The sequence below is a fragment of the Rhododendron vialii genome, chromosome 3a (genome assembly GCF_030253575.1).
Source record: "Rhododendron vialii isolate Sample 1 chromosome 3a, ASM3025357v1".
Classification (NCBI taxonomy): Eukaryota; Viridiplantae; Streptophyta; class Magnoliopsida; order Ericales; family Ericaceae; genus Rhododendron; species Rhododendron vialii.
In genome coordinates, this window is record NC_080559.1 from 12129569 (window position 1) to 12148111 (window position 18543).

Below are 18543 nucleotides of genomic sequence, written 5' to 3' on the forward strand. Positions count from 1 at the left end.
GAAAGTGCCTAAAATCCTAGGGTACCTTATGAAAGTGCCTAAGCCGCTAAAACCCTATAATAAGAAAATGAACCCTAAAACCCTATAAAAGTGCCTAAAACCTTAGGGTACCTTATGAAAGTGCCTAAAATCCTAGGGTACCCTATGAAAATGCAACAAGATCGAAAAACACGAAAAAAGACATATTTTGTGTTAGCCAAACAAGGTCCTTGTCTTATTTAAGATCATTTAAATTAAAAAATATATTTTTTGTGTTAGCCAAACAAAGCCCTTGTCTCATTAAAGGCAATTTAGTCTTTTCACGGACCTTAAACTCTAAAATATTTTCATTAATGGACTTTACACATCACTAAAACTTAAGCTGGACTAAATCTACTTTGGGACCTCTTCTTTTGGACTTTAGACCAATTTGCTGTTATTGGATTAGAGGCTAATGACAATATCATGTTGCTTCCGCTAAATTGTATTTTAGTTGATATACGTGAATAGAATGAAATGCGTAGAAATCCGTGAAAAACATGTGCTTTTAATCTATTTAGTTCCTTTAGTTTAGCGAAAACGCTCGCTTAGTCATTCGTCTCGACGAGAGTAGTGTAGAAAGTAAAAAATTATGACAAAAAATAAATTCACCAAGGATAAAAAATGTGTTTTTGTCTTAGTTTCATTTTATACGAACTTTTTTCAACTTTGATCTACATTTTTATACTTTTCCGATTTTTCTCATCAAGATCAAGATAAATGATTGATCCCAAAATATACGACCAAAAGCTAAAGAAAAAATACCGAAAAAAATTACCGGACCAGAAATTTAGGAAGAACTTGGAAGTCTTTGCTCCCCATTATTGATAGATACCATTTCCAATCAAAAAACACCTTCTTTGGTTACTGATGAATATCCTTAGGATGGTTTTCTCTCCCTTGATTTCATGGCATCCGAGTGTATCTGTTGACCCAATTAGGAGTGTTACGAATTTTGTGCAGATAATCATCCTATACATTAGTGGGGCAATCAATACGATTCTGACAGCCGAGCACAAAAAGGAGTTGATTCGCTATATTTATCTTCATCAAGTAAGTTCTATTCCCATGAATCTATGACATAGAAAATCTGCGCTAGTACATCCAATGTGTGTATCTAAGCTATGGCAGCAACAATGTTTACTATGCAGAACGACGATGGGGGATGGAGATTCTATATAGAAGGCCACAGCGCCATGATCGGTTCGGCACTTAGCTATGTTGCATTGAGATTGCTAGGAGAAGGGCCCGATGATGGAGAAAACGGGGCAATGACCAAAGCCCGGAAGTGGATACTTGACAATGGTGGTGCAACTGGAATTCCTTCGTGGGGAAAGACCTATCTTTCAGTATGATTCAACTTTCTTTCAAACTTAAGGAAATTGTGGAATTATATTCCCTCTCCTTGAGATAAAATTGATGGATTGTTTTGAATCCCTCGTTTGCAGGTGCTAGGTGTGTATGAATGGGCAGGCTGCAATCCTTTGCCTCCAGAGTTCTGGCTTTTTCCTTCCTTTTTGCCTTACCATCCAGGTAGCCAAAAGTTGGTTTACTTACTCTTCTGTGAGAAATTAAAATTCATGAGAGTTGCGTTTTCCGATAGTGTGTTTTTAAAGTAATATTATGTAGCCTGATCTGATCAACCTATATTTCTGTAATTAGCGAAAATGTGGTGCTATTGTCGCACGACTTACATGCCCATGTCGTATTTGTATGGGAAGAAATATCATGGGCCGATCACTGATCTAGTCAAGTCATTGAGACAAGAGATTCACACCAAGCCATATGAGGAAATCTGCTGGAACAAAGCACGGCATGACTGTTGTAAGGTTGGTAAAATCTATTGTTGATCCTTTCTGCTTTGTGATTCATGTACGAGTGAGGAAATTACAATTCCAACATGTTTATCTTCAATGCAGGAGGATCTCTACTACCCTCATACCTATGTACAAGACTTGCTTTGGGACGGTCTTCATTACTTGAGCGAGCCAATTATAACCCGTTGGCCCTTCAACAAGATTAGAGAGAGAGCTATGCAAAAAGCGATTAAGTACATGCGTTATGGAGCAGAAAGTAGCAGATATATTACAATAGGATGTGTAGAAAAGGTAATTAAGAAGCCTAAACTAGAGAACTTGATTGTGAATCCATTTGAAATACAGTACAAAATGGATGTGAAATTATTCCTATTGCAGAGTTTGCACATGATGTGTTGCTGGGCAGAGGACCCAAACGGTGATGAGTTCAAGTACCATCTTGCTAGAGTTCCGGATTACTTGTGGCTGGCCGAAGATGGAATGAAAATGCAGGTTAGTTTTTGTTATGACAATCTCAATTCTGGTTTCATCACTTCATTTACAGATTGTCGCATAAAATGTAAGCTCAATGTTCCGTTTAAGGCTAAGTTGTCAATTAATCTGGTGGTTTCATTGCAGAGTTTTGGCAGTCAAATATGGGATTGCGCTTTAGCAACTCAAGCACTTATTGCCAGCAATATGGTAGATGAATACGGCGATTCACTAAAGAAAGCACATTTTTACATCAAAGAATCACAGGTTCTTTTCTACCCTCTGATGCATCATGCATGTCTGTGTACATACAAACACAAACACCCAATTATATATGCATGGATAAGTTTAGTGAAATTTCATTTAGCTTTTTATACTGTTAAATTGAAGGTCAAAGAAAATCCAGCTGGGGATTTCAAGAGTATGTATCGGCACTTTACTAAAGGATCGTGGACTTTCTCTGATCAAGACCAAGGTTGGGTGGTTTCGGATTGCACAGCGGAATCGCTTAAGGTAATCTACATCTGTATTCATCAGCACATATTTGAAGCAATTGAGAAATTCATGGTTCGCCGTAACCAAAAATTTTCTTTTGCATGCAGTGTCTACTCTTACTTTCTCAAATGCCTTCTGAAATTGCTGGAGAAAAAGCTGATGTCGAGCGATTGTATGATGCTGTGAATGTGTTGCTTTACTTACAGGTACTACATAGATCATATTATTCATCGCTATTCATAAACTTACTTTACAACTTGGTAAATGGTAATTCATAACTAACTGAATTATCTAACTTCTCTCTCTGCGTAGAGCCCTGAAAGTGGTGGGTTTGCAATATGGGAGCCCCCAGTTCCACAACCATATTTACAGGTAATTTTTTGGTTCTACAAAGAGTTATTGTCGCACAAGCCTGCTTTTAACACTCGTTCTTACAAAAGAAGTTCTAAAACAAGCCATGTCTTTTCTTTCTTTGTTCACTTTTACATTGTGACACATTGATGAAACAATGAGATGGTTTGTCGAATCCTTTTTACAACTTTTTAAACTTCTCAGGATTTGAATCCTTCAGAACTCTTTGCCGACATTGTGGTCGAGAAAGAGTAAGAACTTAAACCTTTTTTTTTAATCTTTGTCATATAGTTTATGAACAATGGCTGGTCCATATAACTAACGATATGCTCCTTCTTAGGCATGTTGAGTGCACTGCTTCGATAATCCAAGCTCTTGTGACATTCAAACGCTTGCACCCAGGCCATAGAGAGAAAGAAATAGAAACCTCAGTGGCAAAAGCAATTCGTTTTCTAGAAGAGAAACAATGGCCTGATGGTTCTTGGTGAGTTTTAACTGCTTTCTTTTGGACTCATGTGCAAATAGAATTACTTTGGGAACAAATAGGTGAACGACTCAAATATGTACGACCCTGTTGGCAGGTATGGATACTGGGGAATTTGTTTCATCTATGGCACATTTTTCGTTCTTGGGGGGTTGGCTTCAGTAGGAAAGACGTACAACAACAGTGAAACAGTCCGTAGAGCTGTTGGATTTTTGCTTTCAACACAAAACGAAAAAGGGGGTTGGGGTGAAAGCCTTGAATCATGCCCATCTATGGTAACTCCAACACTTACGTTTATTATGGATCTGATGATATCCTTGGCTCTAATGTAAAGCAAAAATAAAATATCTGCGTATTTGTTTTTATTCTTTAGTGACCAATGATATGGTGCACGATTCTTGATAAAAATTGCTCGCTCATGTTTAATGTTTATGTCAAACAGAAATACCAACCGTTGGAAGGGAATCGAACGAATCTGGTACAAACATCATGGGCCATGCTGGGACTTCTTTATGGCGGACAAGTTAGTCTCGACATCTTGAGTTTTGGATTGCTTGTTCACACGTAGTAAGAAAATAAGTTCCAGATCAGAAATATTGTGAGAGTTTTTACATCTTCTTTATTACTAATATCTTCATATTTCTAGGCTCAAAGAGATTTGACACCATTACATAAAGTAGCGAAGATTTTAATAAACGCGCAAATGGCCGATGGTGATTTCCCTCAACAGGTAGTTACACACTTTTGCATGCCAAGATAGAATGCGAATACGATACCAGAGTTTGTGTCATGCAAAACTTCTTATCTCATCTTTTCTTTTCTTTGTTCTTTTTGTTCAGGAAATTACCGGTGTCTACATGAAGAACTGCATGTTACATTATGCACAATACAGGAATATATTTCCAATGTGGGCGCTCGGAGAATATCGAAAACGCGCTTGGCCATCTTCCTAGAAGGTATAAAAACTCAGGCTCGAAGACTGAGGTTCCGCGAATGAAAGCACAGTTCACCTCTAACACACGGCGGATTCAAGAATTCTTTTATCCATGTATCTAATGTGTTACACTGAGGAAGTCCTATGTTACTTAAGGAAGTCCTCTGTATTCTTTTTCTGTATACTCATTTTGTATGTAAAATCTCATTGCAGCACGGAATAGGGGATTCCCCGTTCCGCTAAGGTTCTTAATTTTTAAGTATTTATTTCTCGTTTTACGAGACTGATTATTCTCTCATATTACATAACCTTTAGGCCCCGTTTGATAAAAGTTTTGGGGGATGGGATTGGATTATGAAGGTGATCGATTTTCTAGTACTTTATTTGGTTTCACAAAGTTGGTGTGGATTGCTAATTCAGTGGGATTACGAATCCCCCAAAATGGGGGATTAGGGATACCCTGGGGAGATGGCATTGATAGTCTAGTCCCAACCCTTGCTTATTACCAATCTCTTCTATCAATCCAATCTCATAATCTAATCCCATTTCAAATAAACATTCTCATTACTAATCTTTTCTCATTACCAATCTCAATCATAATCTCATCTTCTTACGAATCTCACCCATCTATCACTTTTATCAAACGGGACCTTAATTCAAAAAATAAGTACTTGTTTGCCTTAGCGAAACGGGGCCCAAGTCCACTATACCATTTTATGAGTAGTTTGTGGTTCGTGCCCTTCCTCGCGATAAGTTTTTTCTGCTTCCAGTTCACCCGAAAAAAGTCACCAAAAAACAAAAAACTATGTGCTTCTAGAGCTAATTTACCGAAATTGACATCATCAGGAAAAAAAAATTGAGAGCTAAGTGAATGTTTAATATGTTAGAAACTATGCGTTTACTTTTTGTGATGAACTAATAAAATTAAAATGCAATAAAATCAGAACTCAAAACTTGAAAAATCAATGGAATCAAAGTGGTGATCAACTTAATAAGACAGATTCATCTCCGCTATGGTGCTTATGGTTTACATGGACGTATATCTCCCCAAAAACAACACTACATTCGATGGGTCTGTCACCAAACTTGTATTTTTACTCTCTCAAATGATAAATCTCCGACTCAATGAAAATATTAGAACATCAACCTTTTTGAATCGACTAAGATTGAATGAGGGACATAATATTTATAGACCAACCGGTGACTATTCTGAGAATAAGGGACTCAATATTTGTAAACCAACCGGTGATTATTTTGTATAGTCACTAAGGAGGAAGGGACACATTTGTTCATAAAGGAAGCGTCCGTCTACGGTGAACATGTGCCACTGAAAATGCACAACTCTAAATAGCGTCATGCACATTCACACCCGAAATAAAATATTATATCATAAATATTTGGGAAAATGACGGCTAAAGACGTGTTTTGATATTAATACCCATCAAGAACATTTTCAGTATTAATAAATGTTCTCAACATGTCTTTGGCAGGTATTAATTATCAAAAACACGTCCTAAGCCATCATTTTTCCTAAATATTTTCCAACATAATAACCATGAGTCCCTGACTATGATACGCTGCTGCACTTTGCCAATTTAACAACACCACTATTTTGTAAAATTGCAAGTGCGTCCCTCATGTTATGAAGTTCTCATTGCTGACAAATGGGAAATTTGTCTGAAAGAAGCACAAAAAATGCTTCTGGTCAACAAGCTCTTCAAAAAACAGAACAAACTAAACTTCCTTTTCAAAAACCAAGGAAAAAACGAAACCTACATTCTTTCATCTATTCAATTGTTGTGACTTTTGATACACCATTGACCAATAAAATCCATTTCCGCTAGGAGGTGAGATATTAGGTTTTGTTTCTGCTAACCAAAAAGTTGTAGACCATAATTTTTTTGGTTTTGTCTTTATTCAATTTTTTTTTTGTGTTGGTTAATTTTGCGCCAAACTTTTATGTATTATTAGTTTTTGCTTGACGAGATAAATCAGAAAAATAAAAAATTATGACTTTTACACAAACATTTTGGAAAATATCTAAGAATAACCCAAAAAGTCAGTTTCTTGGATTTTCCTTGGATGTTTCCAAAAATACTTATGTAAACGTCATAATTTTTTACTTTTCTTATTCCTTTCGTCGAGACGAACCAATAATACATAAAAGATTGACGAAAAACTTATAAACGCGAAAATTTTAAATAAGGACAAAATAAAAAAGTTGTAGACCTTTGGTTAGCGGAAACGGGGTGCCACGTATGCACTAATACTATACTCTTCACAACAATTTTTGGGTGGATTTGATTGCCACGCAATTTACCAAAGTTTGATTCTTAGGGTCAGGCTGCAAGAAAATAATTTCTTGTAAATTCCCAGCGCCTGAAACTGTCCGAAACCGGATCAGGAAGAGATTTAGTTGAGGTACTAAAAAGCTGATTTGAGCACACGTGATTGTCTAACCGAAAAAAAATCCCTTAAAAATAATCATTCTTCATATCCATATTAGGCTTTTACACTTTTATTATCTAGTAAAGTATGAAAGGTCTACGGCCGCTTGATTTCAATGTCACATATATAATATTGTCCACCTATGAGAAAAATTATTGTAGTAATGCATTCTTTTATAAAGAAGTATGGAAAAGTAAACAATGAATCTTGATTGTAATTTAGAAACTCTTATTAAATGAAATTAATATACTCTCTCCGTTCCAAAATGATTGTCATGTTCGGTCTCCGATGCAAATTTTAAATTGTTAATATCTTTCAATCTACAATGTTTTTAAAGATTTTAAAAATTTTGTATAATAAAACTAATTGAGATCTATCATAATTTTGTATAATTTTTTTGTATAATAGAACTAATTGAGATCTATCATATAAGATTCATATTGCACGTAAAATTCATTATAGATTGAAAGATATTAACAATTTAAAATTTGCATTGAAGACCGAACATGACAGTCATTCTGGAATGGAGGGAGTAGTAATTAGTTAAGTTGACAACTTGCATCAATTATAATGAGGCATTTTACCTCTAAGTCTAGAAAATAGAAAGTAATTCCCACAAGATCTCCTCTAATTACCGAAACACTAAAACCCTATGAAAGTGTCTAAAATCCTAAACACTGAAAGTGCCTGTAATGCCTTGATTTTTTGGACACGTTAATTAAATCATTTTCAATTGATTTAATAATTCATAAAACTGATATACTCCCTCCGTCCCTTTTTTTTGTGTCCAGTATTCCATTTTGGGCTATCCTTTAATAAGTGTCCATTTTGTAAAGTTAGGGGGGTAAAAGTTGGTGTATTGTCTATTTTGTCCCTAAAAGTAGATTTTATTTGAAAAGTTAGTGAGTAAAAGTGTAATGATGATGGGTAAGTAAGGAAAGTGGAGGAAAAAGTTGATGTGAAATGTGTAATGATGATGTCTTTTTAATAAGTTGGAGTTACGAAGCAGGACACTTAAAAAGGGACGGAGGGAGTATAAGAAATGAAATTTTATTAAACAGAGTTTAGCAGCGGGAACCTCAAATACCAAATTCAAACCTACTTAATTGTCTTACAAACTAACAAAATGAAATAGAGTTTGACAAATGTGATAACACTTATAGAAATTTAATTAAAAGTACGTCAAATTAACAGAGCTTCTAAGGGTAAGACAACCAAGGCTCGACAAACTCCCATTCCTCAGCTGGGAGATCTTCACCCTGATACTAATCATCTTGAAGAGGATTCTGTTCTTTGGTTTCCTGATTACTTGGCATAAAACACCAGCCCAACGGCACTATAATGAGTTTTGAAACTCAGTAGATAATCTCAACTCTACTAACCCCTTACTTTACAGATAACAGTTCCATAATATAACAATTGATATTACACAAAAGGTACAGAATAATAGCACATCGTCTTTTTTTTTTACTATCTATCAACGTACATGAAATCTAAAGATCTTCTCCACAAGATCCTTTCCTCCCACATCCACCAATTTTGACCATCCCATGGAATAACTTTCCCTTTATCTGTCCTGCACCAGGGTTCTAAGCGAATACTACCAAATGATGTACTCAATCTGGATTCACCTACAACTATAATAAAGGAATAGCTCACCATGACAACTCATCATTAGGGATCGCACTATCTCATTGTCAGAATTCTTTATCGTCTCTTAACTTTACACACTGGATATTTTACCATACCTCTAATTTACACACTGGTACTATACCCTATTCAGGGATTCTTTACTGTTTCCCAAAATACTGTACCCAAAGTCCTTTACCGTCCTTCACGCACACATTGGGTACTGTACTGCATTTAGGATCCTTTACTATATCCCAAATCCTGTACTCGGAGTTCTTTACCGTCCTCCACACACTTTGAGTACTTTACCGTACTTGGGGTCCTTTATCGTTCTCCAACTCAACTTTAGGTACTTTATCATACCAGGGTCTTTTACCGGCACCCAACATCCTCAATCGACTTTACCATTTTATCATTTACTTAAACATCGTCTATGTGAGCCACTACTCATAACCACCCAAGAATCTAAGTCCATTCTAGCACGTACAACATGATACAATCAACAATAGCTCAAACATGATATATTTCAGTGAGACAACAATATAACAATTGATAGGTGCAAATAATTAAACACGTAAGAGACCTTTTGGAGTTAATAATTGTTGACTGCCATTTTTCTAGGCAGATTTGGGAATCTATTCTTGACAAGTTTCAGATTCATAGGCCAACTAGTAAATGGGAGGATGAACTAGACTGGGCTCTCAATTTCAGTAAAGGGACAGCTTTTCGGGCTCTTACATTCAAGTTAGCTTTTGCCGTTGGGGTGTACTTTATTTGGCTCGAAAGGAACTCTCGAGTGTTTGGTGGGGGCTCTAAGAGTCCTAATGAAATCTTGGCCTGCATTCAAGATAATCTGAGGCTTAGAATTTGTACTTGGAGTAATATCTCTAACACAGTTGAGAACCAAAGTATTTGTACTCTTTGGCAAATCTCTTCTAAAATGTTGGGGAATTCTGTCCCTTAGGGGTTTTGAAGTTTAGTAGTTTGTTGTAGACTTTCTTTGTAAAGTTTGATTGTAATGGAGCTTTCCTCCCCTAAGTTTTTGCTTGGTTGGCTATAAAATGCATCATTTACCCAAAAAAAAAACGTATGTTCATTTATTGATTTTATTAGAGCAACTATTATAATTGTAAGTACACGCTACTGACTTAGTAAATTCAAGTACTTTGAATTAATCTTTTTTTTTTCTTTGTTTGTTAGTTCAATTTTCTAGTCTTTGAGGCCTCCAATATTTTAACAACTTAGTAATATGTTACTCCTTACTATTTTGTTATCATTTAGCAAAATTTTTAGTTTTACCGATCCATTGGTTTACAACAGTGGTGCCCTAATAGTTTCACTAACCTTGGGTTATAATGTAGTTTCTTATTTACTGGCTATTTTAACTAATACAAATGTTGATTTCTTAATTCATACTTCCAGATTCTAGATTATTGAAGTTTTATAGTTTCTTTTACTATTTTAACCAAACTAGTTGACCATTAACTTGTGAGGTATTTGTTTTACGCAAATAATAAAATTTTCTAGTTGATTCTTTTCAAGATACCCTTTTTAAATGTTTGCGAACATTAGTTTATTTCTAGTATACAATGTAATATATTTTTTTGGAAGTTCACTTAATAAATTGCTATTCTAACTTGATTATATTATTGGATCTCTAATTTTAGTTTTAGCTTACTTACTAACTATATTTATTTATGAAGTGCAGGTGTCCTCGTAGGTTTCATGTTCGCACGTAAGATTAACACCTAAATCATGAATCATTCCATCATAGATGCAGTAAAGAAGGCAACCCAATTAGGCTAAGTAAAACATATCAATTAGATCAACATAGCATGCAACCATTAATGTTATAAACACTACTGGTAGAAATACGTTTAGCCATAGCTTAGGGTCAAATCTAAAAACTAAAATAGCACAGGGGTCTATGTGAAATAACAGTCCAACATTTCCCAATGCCTTCGTGCATGCTACAGTGACTTTTCAAAGAAAAACAAAGTATCATTTGGATTCCACAGTTTTGATCCGTAGCCCGATTTCAACCGTTAATACTCCTTAAACTCAACATATAGGGATTATTTTATACTTAGGAGAAAGTAGAGAAGCGATTATTCTAGCTTAAATTTGGTCGAAAAGTGAAAAATGAATTCCGGACAGTTTCAGTAAAACGAAGAAGACGACGACAGCGGCGGTGGGGGACCTCGGGACTGACTTTGGTTGGGTGGTGGATGCTTCATGTTATGCTTGAGAACGTGGGCTATGATGTTTGAACCGGATTTGTGTTCGGGTGAGTGTACAACCGAAACCCACTTGGTATCTCTCTCTCTAAAACTCCATGGGACTCTATGATAGATGTAATATTGTAAGGCCACAATGTATGTTCTTTCTCAATAGAAAGGAGTAAATATCCTATTTTTCTCGACGGTGTTCGGTCTAGCTTATATTCACCTAAACTAATCTCCTATTCGATTTAATCAAAGGCAAACCATCTCACCAAAACTTGAACCCCGTTCGTTTAAGGGTTTTGGATTTTGAATTTTAATCATTATCCTATTTTTCTTCAATCATTACTATCATTTTTCTCTCTATCACTCTTCAATCATTATCCCTATTTTTAATATATTATTCTATTTCTCTTTACACTCATTATCTACAGGGGATTTGATTTCTGCGCTCGCTCCAAACTTGTCTCCTTCTACCATTCAAAATAATATAGTTGTTGCATTTGCAGGCCAAAACCAAATCAAGAACCATTTTTGTTCATGATTGTGTGGGATCTACTTAGAAGTCTCGCACAAACGATCTAAACCATTCAAAAATTATAAAATAATTTTTTGATTTATCTTGAAAAAATTTAGCACAATTGGATTTTTTTAAGTAATTGATCTAATTTGTTCCATTTTCCATTTAGAATTCAGGATCCTAAACTCTAAAATAATCTTGAACGGTTTAGATTGGATCGTTTATTTTACTATATAATTTTCAAGATCAATTAAAAAATTATTTTATAATTTTTGAACGGTTCGGATCGTTTATGCGGGACATCTAAGTGGGTCCTACACAATCATGTGCAAAATGGTTCTTGATTAGGTTTTGACCTGCAAATGCAGCAGATTATTTTGAATGGCAGAAGGAGACAAGTTTGGAGTGCCTCCGGTCTTTCTTGGAGCGTGAAAATCAAACCCCTTTAACCCTATCTACAAATTCAAATCTAAAATCTAAAATCTAAAAACGAACGGGGTCTTGAAGTTTCGACAAAGATTATACTCTTGCATCCCGACTGTTGAGACCTGTGACTTTGAGGCCGAATTTTTTTTTCTTTTTCTATTGTAAATGTAGGGCCCACCGAGATAGACGGTGCGGATATTTGGTGTGGGGTATTCGTGGAAGGATAAAAGGGTAATTGAGCGAATGGTGCACGTGTGAGTGTGTGGTGTGAGAAGTAGGGGATTACTCCCCCACCTCTATTTATCCAGGAGGAGAAATATTTCTCATTCTCTCTCTTTCTCACTCTCGGCAGTCTCTCTCTCTTCCTCTCCATCCGAAAACTCTCCCTCTCTTCGATTTCAACACCTTAGAGCATGATTCCGGACGAAGTCCAAGAATTAAAGTTGCTATTCGGAGCACGGGATTTCCGAATATCCAAGAAAAATCATGATTGGACCGCATGAGAGCTTAGTTGACTTGGTCAAAGGGTCGGGTTTTGCTCAAAACCCATGAGGTAGGGATTTCTTTCTCTTGTTATACGTTTATATAATGTTTATGTACCTAGATCGTGCCTTGTTTCGTTGTGTGAGGCTGTCTCTTCCAATCTCGAAAATCTGCAGAATAGGGTCTCAGTTTTTGGGGTTTTTAGCCTTCTTAAACTTGAAATTGAATTTGGTTCCTTCATGTAAAATAGAGTAGACTTAAAGCTCGTTTTAATGCCGCAAGAATCACCCGAAACAGTTGGGAATTGAATTTGTGGTGATTTTTAGAAAACTGGTCTGCAATCTGTCTTGTGTTTTGCTGTTCTGAGTTTTCGCCCAACTTCAAATGGCTGTCACTTTCTCGTCTGATGTCCGATTCAAGCAAACTTTATATCGATTTTGAGTTCTTGAAGTCAGCTTTGTATTGCCACCGGAATCACCTTAAAATCTTAGTACACCGAAAGTTATGATCATTTGAGTGGAGGTGTGTCAATCTGTCACGTTAATGTGTGACAGATTCGTATTGCTTCAGTGAATGCCTGTTTAACCATCCTTGGAGTGCAGATTTGACTAGGGTTCCTTCATACCTTTTAAGCTTTGTTCAATCGCGCAACTTTTGGGACTAGAATCGTTTAAAAGTATTAAGAACTCGATTTATAGAAGATTGAGCTGAAATCTGGAAATCCAGACAGCGAATAGAGCTGTGTTTTTCATCGTTTGTTATGGTTAAACGACGCTAGTGGTTATGGGTCCTTATGGGTTTTAAAGATTGGTAAGTTAGTAATCTTTGGGCATTGGAATCATTGAAAAATATTGAGTATGAAATTTTTTATGAATTGTCGAACACTGACTGCTCTCTGGGACAGTTTTGGTCCATTGAATTCTCGTTCATCCGTTTTTGATTCCCGATCACTTCTAACACCTTTTAAACATCGTTAAACCATCTCTAAGCTTGATTACTGGAGTTTCTATGATTCGTTGGTCATTTAAATTCCTTCGATACCCGTCAAGTGTTGTCTTAGTGTTGTTGTAAACGGAATACGTGATGTAAGGTTGTTTAGGAGTACCGAAGGCTATGTGGTATGTTGTGGGAAATATAGTTGGTAGACGTGAGCTTTTCTAGTGATCCAAGTGGTAGCATAGTAATGCGTGTCCTCGTGATTCACTTATCCTTCAAACTCTTTTGGTGCTTGTTCCATGAGATCTAAGTATCAATATTAGCGGATAGTATGTTTTGTAGAGTCGCTATGGTGTTGGTACGATATTGTGATATATTAAGAGAAAAAAGGCGTGTACTCATTTATCAGTCGATGTCTGTTATAATTGATCGTTTGGAATACATTGAAATGGGTTTGTCGATGCGTGTTTGACCTATAAGTCGGTTTGATTGACATGTTTTATTCACTCCGCTTGGTTCTCAACTTTGGGAGTAACTTTTAACTCTCGGCACAGTTTTCAATAAATCTTTCTCTCTCTCTATCTCTCTCCACTCATTACCACTCAACTCTAAAAAATAACTTTATAAGACTTAAACCAAACAAAGCCATTGTGTCATGAGATTAGAGAAGTATTTGTTGGAGTTGTATAATTATTGGGATTCAAGTGGCTATAATCGAGAATTGGAATGAGGATGTGACTGCAACATAAGGGGTGGTAATGTAGATTGCAACGCAAAGGGTGGTAATGCAGAAACCCAAATAATGGGTGATGTTGACTGTAACGCAAAGAGGTGGAAATGCAGAGGGTCTGAGATCATGAGACGTGTCGAAATGGTTGCGAACCATTGTGAGTACGTTTGATTGATATGAGTTTAATAATGTTTCTAGATGACATGTGAACTGTTGGGATTACTTACAAGTTGTTTGGAACTCCTTGGTGGTAGTCTGTCTTCCGTTGTGATAAACTCATGTTTCTCATGTTCACTTATCAAAATCTTTCATTCTTTGTGCATACTTCATTGCATTTTTATGTAGCTTGAGTATAGATTTCTCTACTGGGCTTGTGTAGCTCAATTTATCATTTTCAGGTACACTTCAGGGACACGGTCTTGAAGGGTGTGAAGTGCATGCAGACATCACAAGATAAAGTTATTTTTTTGAAGTACTTGTTTTCCTTCGTAAATCAAACTGCACTGTACTATTTTTTCTCTATTTTGGAATATTGTATCAATTTGATAGATTTGTGAGATTTGAAAACTGTATTGTAATTTGGGTATTGTATGTACTATTGTGAGAATTTGTATTTAAAATGGTATTATTATTTATGTTGAAAATCGAGGGCGTGACCCCGACCATCACAATCAAACCCCAACCAATTGTGTGAAGAGACTAAGACTTCGTTCTAGACACCTTTTTAAAAAATAAGTACTTATTTCACATTTTCAAACTCAAAAATAAATTAAATAAAAAATAATTATTTGATTTTTTTTTTGCACTGTATAATAGATCTCGATGAGATTTTTCAAACAAGATCCATATTTCATATTTCAAGATTTCAATAAGCGCATTATTTTTTAGCTTGAAATTGTCTTCTTAAAAAATACAGTGGCCATGTTTGATAAGTGTGTTAGGACTTGGGATAGGATTGCTAATCCTATGGGGTTTCTAACTCTTTGTTTTGTTGACAAATTAAGGATGAGATTGAGAAGAGCATGAGCTTAGTAATCCCACACTTATATAGGATTACTAATACCACGGGGTACTAGGTATTCCCAATCCCCTCCCAAGCCCCCTCCTACAAAATGACCACCTTGCCCATGATTTTTTAACTCAATAGTTAATACCAATAATACCCTCCATTACACACCTCACCTCACCTCCCCACCCAAAACCCTAGTACGCTGCTCATAATCTGTTGGTATATATATGGCGATACTTTTGCTCTTTTGCTCGTACAATTATGTTATACTACTGCTCTGGTATTGCTTTGTTGTTTCCACTGTGGTATTGCTTCACGTATAGAAATCTGCTGTGGTATTCCTTTTTCGTTGTTAAAAAAAACACAGATCCCGAAGGGAAAGTATGATATTAGTTGCAGACTTTTGGTTTCATATCTGTATTATAAAAAAAAATTGCAAATTCATGAGCTGATCTTCCATGCAATTCCATAGACCAAGTTTTCATCCATGTGTATAATTGGAAAATATAATTTGTATCCTATCCCTTGGTGTTCCAATCAAACAAAAGATTGGGATTGGTAATCACAATCTCATGATATAATCCTTACACAATCAAACACCCACTTGAGATTACACTCGATATTACTAATCTCATCTCTTTACTAATCTCATCTAATCCAACACACTTATCAAACGGACCCTAAGAACTTATTTCCCGTTCTCCGCCACGTTTCGGCCAGCAATAAGTTTTGGGGCCTATTGCAATAAAGTGTGGACTGCTTTTGGCGTGTACGATACTGAGTACTCCGTATTGCATCAAGTTTCGGTCAGCAATAAGCATTCATAACCTGTCCACTAAGAGCATGTACATTAGTATAGGTATATGGGCTATATTAACTAAAATAGAGAATGAAAGTCACAAAAGTAAGCTACACCAAAGTAGCAAAAGACAAAGGTATAATAGCTTAGATGGAAAGGTTCGGTATTATTACCGAGTCATTGTTCATGAGCAATTCCTTAGGGAGCCGATAATGCCACGAAGCTTTTTTTTACTGCCACGACCATTAAATGCTCTCCTTGACAAATGGACTTCCTTTGCTCTCAAAAGTAGTCAGAGCCTTAATTTAACATTCCTAAATTGCCCTTTCCTAATCTTAAAAATGCCTACCATTCTTCTGGTTGTACAAAACCTCAAAAGTGAAGACCCCAAAGTCTTTTGACAGCTAAGCAAATCCAACCCTACATAAAAACTTGGCCTTTTTCGTGTTTCAATTTTTTTCTTTTATATTGTTCCCCATTTTTTTGTCTTTGATTGGTATTGCCCTCACCCCTAATAAACAAACACAAGATCAAAGGAGTCTCAATTTTAACTTTTCTGCTCAATTAAAAGAGAACAAACATATCACAATATGAAAATTTTCATGAAAAACATTTCACAATAGGAAGGCCATTTTTTTCACCTGAAACAACCGATGTAATCATTCATCCCCAATCCAAACTAAAATTTTGAAAACAAAGCTCAAAAAACATTGCCCAACAAAGTATCAATTGCTAGTACTTTTAAGCTCAACAAAAACAGAAAATATCATCTCTCCTGGAAATATAATCCTAAGCACAATCCTTAAAAAAAAAAAAAACATTGCCCAATGAAATACCAAGTGCTAGTACTTTTAAACTCAACAAAACAAAAATTTCTCTCTCCTGGAAATAATGGAAGCCCATTTAAGGGACACATTCTTCAATTGAGCACTACGTTTGTCTTCAAACCACAAAATTCATTACCTGCAATAATAAAATTTAATTTAGTTGATTGATTTTAAAGAAATGGTACAACAAAAAAGTGTACAAAAAAAAAAAAAAAACCTTAACCTCAAGTCATCAATCCAACAAAAAGTAGTCGAGGGAAGTAGGAAGTGAATTTCTGCTGAGCACATCCACATTACTCCCGATGTCTTCAAGAGTAACTATATCATCAAAATTCATGCTATTTGCCTCACTTTTTCCCTTACATGTTCGACCAACACATTAACAAATGCTATACTTTCTTGTTGCCTCCACAATCTCAAATTGTGAAGCGTTCTGCCTTATAGAGGTAGTACCACTACAAGAAATTACACCATTGCCGACTAAAATTCCTGACTAAAATAAATTTAGTCGCCTATTGTTGGACAATTACCGACTAAATAATTTTAGTCGGGAAATAATAATCTTTGCCAACTAAAACAAATTTTAGTCGGGAAATAATAATGTTTGCCGACCAAAAAATAAATATAGTCGACAAATATAAATTTTCCCCTAATTTGAAAAAACAATAAATGAAAAACATTTTACGACTAAATAATTTAGTGGGGAATTTGTAATATTTGCCGACTAAAATTACATTTGGTCGGCAAATATCAATTTTTCTCTAATTTAAAAAAAATCAATAAATGAAAAAACATTTCTTGACTAAATAATTTAGTAGGCAATAGTAATATTTGCCGACTAAAATTACATTTCGTCGGCGAATATCAATTTTTTTTCTAATTTACAAAATCGATCAACAAATGAAAAACATTTCCCGACTAAATAATTTAGTATGGAATAGGTAATATTTGCCGACTAAAATTACATTTGGTCGGCGAATATCAATTTTTTCCCCTTTACACAAATTTCAAGAAAGGAAATATTTGTTTTGATGGACATTGATCACGATGCAACCTTTCCCGATCTAACCCGTTCTTTTTTTTTTTTCCCTTCTTTAATCATAAGATTTTTCGTAAATTTTTGGCTAGATTGGGTTAAGGAAAGCCGTCTATCAGCATGCAAATTCTTAAATAAAAAGAATTTTGTTGTCAGATCAAGTGTCTATCCATAGGCGATTAACTTCATTCTTGGTACGAATGATCTAATTTGTATTACGTCAAAAGAGATTATTTGGATTTTGCCAAAAAAAGACCTCAAGCAAGGCTTGGTTAGTGCACTATAACACTTAAACGTCTCTGAAAGCATTAAATATCTTTCGATCTTAATTAATTGAAAAGTCGCACGGACTCCCAAAATGAATAACAAATTAGAATTCAGGAAGTAATAATTAAGGACTGTGCGCAAAAAGAAAGGGTTGGATCACTAAACTCAACTAAACGTAGTCGCGTTTCTTGGGAAGGAGATAGTAGTTGTTGTTGGTGTAGTGGTGTGGTTGCTGTGCTGATCAAGGTTCCGTTCTGTGGTCTTTGCTGTCGCTTGGCCACCTTGACATGGCGGCAATGAGGGTCTTGATCAACGTTTTTGTGCGGCTGAACTTAGGGCCGGGTGTGAATCTGTTGTTTGCTCGTAGGTTTTGCTTTAGTTTTTGTTTACTATTTTTTTTTTGTTGGTTTTCTTCCCTTGCTTGGGATTTTCTCTCACTCCTTGTGTGTGTTGTTTTGGTGGGTTTTCTATGTTGTCTTATCGCTTATCGAGGTCGGAAACTAGTCTTGTCCTAAATGTTCAATTCGTTTGTGAGTTTAGGTCTCTTTTGTGATTGCTTTCCTCTCTCTTTGGAGGTGGCTACCCGTTCGGCCGTTCCCAATATATGTTTTTCATATCAATGAAAGTATCTCTAAAGTTTG

The 18543-nt window shown here is 35.7% G+C and overlaps 1 protein-coding gene across 2 annotated transcripts in view; it reads left to right on the forward strand.

Annotated features, from left to right (window-relative positions):
* LOC131321034 (dammarenediol II synthase-like) overlaps positions 1-18543 on the forward strand; it is a 46380-nt gene that overhangs the window by 1708 nt on the left and 26129 nt on the right. Inside the window, exons 3-18 of one of the 2 annotated variants that reach the window (XM_058352046.1) lie at positions 982-1071; positions 1170-1367; positions 1467-1551; positions 1681-1847; positions 1938-2126; positions 2214-2327; positions 2454-2573; positions 2697-2819; positions 2909-3007; positions 3114-3173; positions 3357-3403; positions 3493-3636; positions 3734-3911; positions 4079-4159; positions 4283-4366; positions 4476-4846. The exons of the other annotated variant lie outside the window; for it this stretch is intronic. Of the exons in view, the coding sequence (XP_058208029.1) occupies positions 982-1071; positions 1170-1367; positions 1467-1551; positions 1681-1847; positions 1938-2126; positions 2214-2327; positions 2454-2573; positions 2697-2819; positions 2909-3007; positions 3114-3173; positions 3357-3403; positions 3493-3636; positions 3734-3911; positions 4079-4159; positions 4283-4366; positions 4476-4589 (1893 nt within the window). The 3' untranslated portion in view covers positions 4590-4846. Of the gene's footprint in view, positions 1-981; positions 1072-1169; positions 1368-1466; positions 1552-1680; positions 1848-1937; positions 2127-2213; positions 2328-2453; positions 2574-2696; positions 2820-2908; positions 3008-3113; positions 3174-3356; positions 3404-3492; positions 3637-3733; positions 3912-4078; positions 4160-4282; positions 4367-4475; positions 4847-18543 lie in introns of those variants that run through there. 2 annotated transcript variants of the gene reach the window in all.